General features: G+C 44.0%; 1 protein-coding gene across 1 annotated transcript in view; it reads left to right on the forward strand.

Annotated features, from left to right (window-relative positions):
• LOC119459142 (uncharacterized) overlaps positions 1-5,743 on the forward strand; it is a 72,597-nt gene extending 66,854 nt beyond the window's left edge. The window contains exon 11 of the mRNA XM_037720971.2: positions 5,614-5,743. Within this exon, the coding sequence (XP_037576899.2) occupies positions 5,614-5,649 (36 nt within the window). The 3' untranslated portion in view covers positions 5,650-5,743. The remainder of the gene's footprint in view (positions 1-5,613) is intronic.
• The last annotated feature ends 696 nt before the right edge of the window (positions 5,744-6,439 follow it).

The raw sequence follows: 6,439 nt of genomic DNA on the forward strand, positions 1-6,439 counted from the left end.
AAGTTGAACCGTGCGCGCGACACATACAAACAAAGCGATCGCCGAGGGCCGCGCCGGTGAAGGCGCCCGCTGCTTCCCTTTACTTACAGTCGCGTTAAACTGCGTTGATGAGGACTCGTTCCGATTGCGTTCACGAATAACACACAAACCGCGGAGAACATTGCGTTAACACGGATGCACGAACGAAAATTACACACGAAAACAGGCCTCGGTATCTGACAGCTGCCGTCCATGTGCTGCCGGCGCAGCAAGCTTACCAGTGTTGCCAAGCGATACATTGCATTGGACATTCCACGTTTGGTTTCGGTTTGGATTTCACTGAATGTGTCAAAACTTTAGCTTGGTGGTAATTTTTGGCAGTATTTCATTTAATGGGGCTTGAATAAAGTATCTAGATTGACTGATGTAGCAAACTTTTTGTCTGTGCTTGTGCAGTAGCTGATATAACGAATAGGAATTCGTGCAGCAGGTTTCCTAACTCATGCTTTAATATTCCCAGGCTGCTTTACATAGGCCGGTATATATGATTGCAAAAGTATATGATCATGCTCTCTCTCAAAAAGTAGACATATTCATCGGGTGTGGTTGTGAGCCAACGTGCAAAACGATGAGTTGATTGTGTGTGTTTCTGCGATAAAATTCACTTCAACTCGTTACTACCTGCTCGGTGCAAGCACATTCATTTCGATCGAGATGCTTTGCCTATAGCTGCAGTGCAAAGCATCGCATGTGTTACGTGCAGTATAGCTACATCTCGAATATAAGGCCATGCTGTCCGGCAGGCGCGGTGCAGACGGCAGTAGCGCACCCAGGACCTCTGCCGGGGGGGGGGGGGGGAAGCAATCACTTTACATACTATGTAAATACCTTGCTTTAGCCAGAGGAATCCAACAGCAACTCAAATGCCTAATAACTATAATACAAAACATAATTATAATAATAAATATAATTATAATAATTATAATTTTAATATATAAGGGTGATGACAATGTTTATTTCTTCAGCGTTTTACTCAAAGTAATTTAAGAGTGAATGAGTAAATCGAAGACAGTAGGTGATAGAGTGTTTTTGTTAATCCGGAAAATTCGACCTCAAGCCATCTCCTGAATGGTAATGACAGTGTGCACTGAGCGCTGAAGGTGCACGTTGGACTGGTGGGGCTGGACGCGTGAGTGGAGGGGGGGGGGGGTTACAACTACAATTTAGGTATACTTTTAAATCCTTATATGGCAATATAAGGCGCTTACTTGCAGCCATATATGACAGTAGAACGCCTATTTGTACCTTTATATGACGTTATAAAGCCTTACTTGCAGTCATATATGGTAGTATTAGGCCATATCTGGACCCTTATATGACAGTGTAAGGCCATATCTGGACCCTTATATGGCAGTATAAGGCCATATATGGACCCTTATATGGCAGTATAAGGCCATATATGGACCCTTATATGGCAGTATAAGGCCGTATCTGGACCCTTATATGGCAGTATAAGTCCTTACATGGATCCTTATATGGCAGTATAAGGCCTTATATGGGCACTTATATGTCCAAATATGGCCATATATAAAACATATAAGGGCCATATCTGACATTTTCGTAAGGGATAACACGATGTGGGGAGACTCACGATGCGATACGAGAGGTAGATTCATAGAAAACTTCCTCGTGAACTCCGGTGCATGCCTCTTCAATAAAAAGGAGCCAACCTATTTTAACCTTCATCACAATTCATACTCATCAATAGACTTGGCGATTGGTTCTGCTTCCCTTTTTCCCGACTTGGAATGGAGTGTAATCAAAAACCCATTCGGAAGTGACCACTTTCCAGTCACACTAAACTTAGTAGCCCAACATAACTCCCTTCCGCATGTCCCTAGGTGGAAAGTAGCCTCCGCCGACTGGAAACTTTTTAAAGAATCGACATTTATATCACGAGATTTTATCAGCGAATTTAGCATAGATGACGCAGTAGCATATTTTACCGCTTTTTTCATCGACGCAGCAAACAAGTTCATTCCACAATCAAGTGGTAGCTCATCCAAAAGACGAGTGCCATGGTGGAATGATGAGTGCAAGGAGGCGCGGAAAAAACAAAATAAAGCGTGGGGCATACTACGTCTATCCCCAACTGAAGAAAATTTGATAATATTTAAACACACTAAATCACAAGGAAGGCGAACGCGACGACAAGCTAAGAGGGCAAGCTGGGAGAGGTTCCTATCCGGTATTAATTCATTCACACAGGAGGCAAAAGTATGGAATGGGCTCAGGAGGCTTAAGGGACAACAAATTAATCCATTGCCCCTGGTGGATAAAGAAGGAAATAAGTTGGAAGACCAGGCTGACGCTCTTGGTGAACACTTCGAACGCGTGTCTAGTTCCACCCACTATTCGGAGAGCTTCCTGAAATATAAAGCAATAGAAGAACGTAAGCCTCTGAACCGGAAATGTAGCCCAAATGAACCTTATAACCGTCCTTTTGGTATTGCCGAACTTAAAGCCGCCTTGTCAGCTTGTCAGAGCTATGCACCGGGTCCGGAAAGAATCATGTACGATATGATCAAGCACTTGCACTGCGACACGCAAATCACACTACTCGCACTTTTCAATACGATCTGGGCTGCTGGGTATCTTCCATCTAAATGGAAAGAAGCTATTGTCATCCCAGTTTTGAAGCACCGTAATGATACTTCATTGCTGACCAGCTACCGGCCTATAGCGCTTACGAGCTGCCTTTGCAAGCTTTTTGAGAAAATGATCAAGCACCGTCTTGTACATTTCTTAGAGTCGAACAAAATGCTTGACCCATTTCAATGTGGCTTTAGGGAAGGCCGATCTACAACCGATCACCTCGTGCGCATCGAAGCAAACATCCGTGATGCATTTGTACACAAGCAGTATTTTTTGTCTATATTTCTTGATATCGCAAAGGCGTACGATACGACATGGCGGTACGGTATCTTACGTGACCTTTCACACATGGGCATTCGAGGGAATATGCTTAGCACTATAAAAAGCTACCTGTCTAACCGTACTTTTCGAGTCAGAGTTGGTAACGTATTGTCCCGCCCATTTATTCAAGAAACTGGTGTGCCACAAGGGGGCGTGCTTAGTTGCACCCTTTTCATTGTGAAAATGAATTCCCTTCACAAAGTCATTCCATCCCCAATGTTTTATTCAATTTATGTCGATGATGTGCAGATCGGATTTAAGTCTTGTAACCTTGCAATATGCGAGCGTCAGGTTCAGCTCGGACTGAACAAAGTGTCAAAATGGGCAAATGAAAATGGTTTCAAGCTAAACCCTCTCAAAAGCTCCTGTATACTTTTCTCTAGAAAGAGAGGCCTAATACGAGATCCAGATATTATGCTGCACGGACAACACATACCAATCAACACTGAACACAAATTTTTAGGCATTATACTTGACACAAAACTAACCTTCATTCCTTATATCAAGTACCTCAAAGCTAAGTGCCTGAAAACAATGAACATCCTGAAAATACTGTCACACACAACATGGGGTAGCGACAGAAAATACCTCATGAACATCTACAAGAGCCTTGTACGATCGCGGTTAGACTACGGCGCAGTAGTGTATAACTCTGCTAACCCCAGTGCTCTGAGGATGCTGGACCCTGTGCATCATCTTGGTATCCGCCTCGCCACCGGTGCCTTCAGGACAAGCCCTATTCAAAGCCTCTATGTTGAATCGAACGAATGGTCCCTTGATCTACAACGATCATATTCGACTTTTAATTACTTTCTGAAAGTGCACACTGATAAAGACCATCCTTGTTATCCTACCATCAACGATATGACCTCTGCAACACTTTTTCATAACAAGCCTGCAGCAAGAGAGCCATTCTCGCTCCGTGTGAGGAGGATGAGCGATATGGACGTTCCGCTTCTTGAAAATCGCCTAATGGCTCCTGCTAAGCCTTTACCGCCGTGGTTGTGGCAGATCATTGACTGTGACACGTCATTTGTTCAGGTAACAAAACACGCTCCAGAGGCCCACATTCGTATGCATTTTCGAGAGTTACAATTTAAGTACTCGTGCCCAGAATATTACACAGATGCGTCTAAATCGTATGCCGGCGTGTCTTATGCAGCCGTCGGCCCATCATATTCGGAGTCAGATGTTCTTCACCATCATACAAGCATCTTTACAGCAGAGGCATATGCACTATGGTGCGCTGCGAAACACATCAAGCAGTTAAAACTACATAAGGCAGTCATATATACAGACTCGTTAAGCGTCGTTAAAACATTGATGTCATGCTGCAAACACAAAAATCCAGTAATTGCAGAACTTTTCTCACTCCTATGTACTATTTATGCCTCTGGCCAACATGTAACGGTATGCTGGGTGCCCGGACACAGAGGTATTGAAGGTAACGTGCTAGCAGACACAATGGCAACTTCCTTAGATACAAAATCTTGCAACCTGACCATAGCTGTTCCAGTTATAGACCTAAAGCCATATTTGCGGAAAAAACTGAGAACATACTGGCAACATAAGTGGGACGCTGAAATCCTTAATAAGCTCCACGTGATTAAGCCACATTTAGGGTACTGGTCAACACTGACCAACTCGAGACAAAGTGATGTCCTATTCTGTCGTCTCAGAATAGGGCACACTTATGGTACACATAGTTTTTTGTTGACTGGCGGTGAACCTCCAATGTGTAGTAGATGTGGGAACACCCTCAGTGTTCAGCATGTCTTCCTGGAATGTCGCGAAGCACAAGCCGAGAGGGAAAAACACTTCCCTTTAGCATATAGACAGTGTATACCACTACACCTGACACTGTTTCTAGGCAGAGAACCGCTTTTCGACATGAAATCTGTTTTAGCATTCTTAAGTGACGTCCATACGGTCAACGTATTCTGCCCAAGAAATTCGTAGCAATGCCTCCTGCGAGAGGCCGCTGTTGCGATGTCAACCCTTGTTTATAGCACATGCCTCCGGTCCCTTGTACTCAAGGTACCTGGTGAGGCTGTTGTGCTACTCGTTGTCAAGCATCACCTTTTCATTTTTAAATACATGTTATCGCAACCTTGTTGCACATTTCATACTCATAGCATACGCCACTTCAGTCACTATCATTATTTTACTACCTATATGGTTTACGCCATTTACAGCGACAGTTTTTAGGCCCCTTTACAGCCATGTCACATCTACCATTAGAAACTCATTGCGTGCGTCATAGCAGCTCATCGATTGCATTACCACTTGTCATGGCGCTCTTTGGCCATACCTGGCCCTTGCGCCATAAAACACCACACATCATCATCATCATCCTTTCTGAAGAATCGGCAGGCGTTGTGCTCCTTCCTGTAGCAGCTGACAGCCTGCTCCTCCCTTTCGCTTTCCTGTCTTGTGTGTATATGTTTTCAAATAAGATAATAATAATAAAGAGGACAGCACAGCATTGAAGACAGTATTCGCGCTTTTTTTTTCTTCTTGGTTGAGTTTTATCGTTAGCGCGATGGCAAATATGATCTGTGCAATGGATGGCGTAATTTGAAACAGTAAAATTCACTAAAAAATAAACTTTATAAACAAAGATGCCTAAAACCTGCTCGTATTTATCTCTCCTTTCAGAGGTGTATCAACGGACAATGCAAACGTATAAGTTAACCAGATGTGATACCAAGCACACGTTCTCCTACAAAGAAGACAATATGGGGGAAATATACAATAAATAAACTGCTTATGCGCAGTGTGCATTGAGGTCGTCTTGCGTGTTTGTCGTTATTGTGAAAACTACTCAATATTCCCACTACTAATATTAAAGTAGTGGCGCATAAGATTGTGCGGGCCAGCAGCTCAGACTATATTTTTGCGCCGTTAACTTACAAGCTTTATGCCATAAATTTGCAATGTATTTGTTGCATATTTTTTCGAACAAGATTACGTAAACCTCCGAGATGCCAAGAAAACAGGTGTTCTAGAAATCTGCCATGCCGTAAAGAGAGCACTCCCTGGGCCTGGGATACCTGATGGCCAAAGGAAATGAAGAGGCTGATCGGCTGGCTTCAACTCGCGCTCATAACGGCTGTGTCTGCCGTGAAGTTTTGTGCAAGCTTGATGGCACTCGTCTGCTGATTCATCGCCACCTACACACGCAGCACACAGACCAGTGCGTCGCAAATAGAACGTTCCAGCCCCGAGTTCGCGATCCAGGCTTGCCTCGTCGCGCTAGATCACAACTACACAAGCTAGGCGTTGGCTGTGTGAACGTGCCCGAACGTTTATACCGACGTGGACGTGTGGCTAGTCCATCGTGTACGTCTTGAAGTTGCTGCGAGACACTTCGGCACCTGAAATCGGAGTGTCCCCCTTTCATTGAGCAGCGCACGTCGCTAGTACATTGCTTCAAAATTAAATCTGTCCGTTACATAAGACAATGAATGGTTCATACCCCCTT

Source organism: Dermacentor silvarum, chromosome 7 (genome assembly GCF_013339745.2).
Source record: "Dermacentor silvarum isolate Dsil-2018 chromosome 7, BIME_Dsil_1.4, whole genome shotgun sequence".
In the NCBI taxonomy this organism is placed as follows: Eukaryota; Metazoa; Arthropoda; class Arachnida; order Ixodida; family Ixodidae; genus Dermacentor; species Dermacentor silvarum.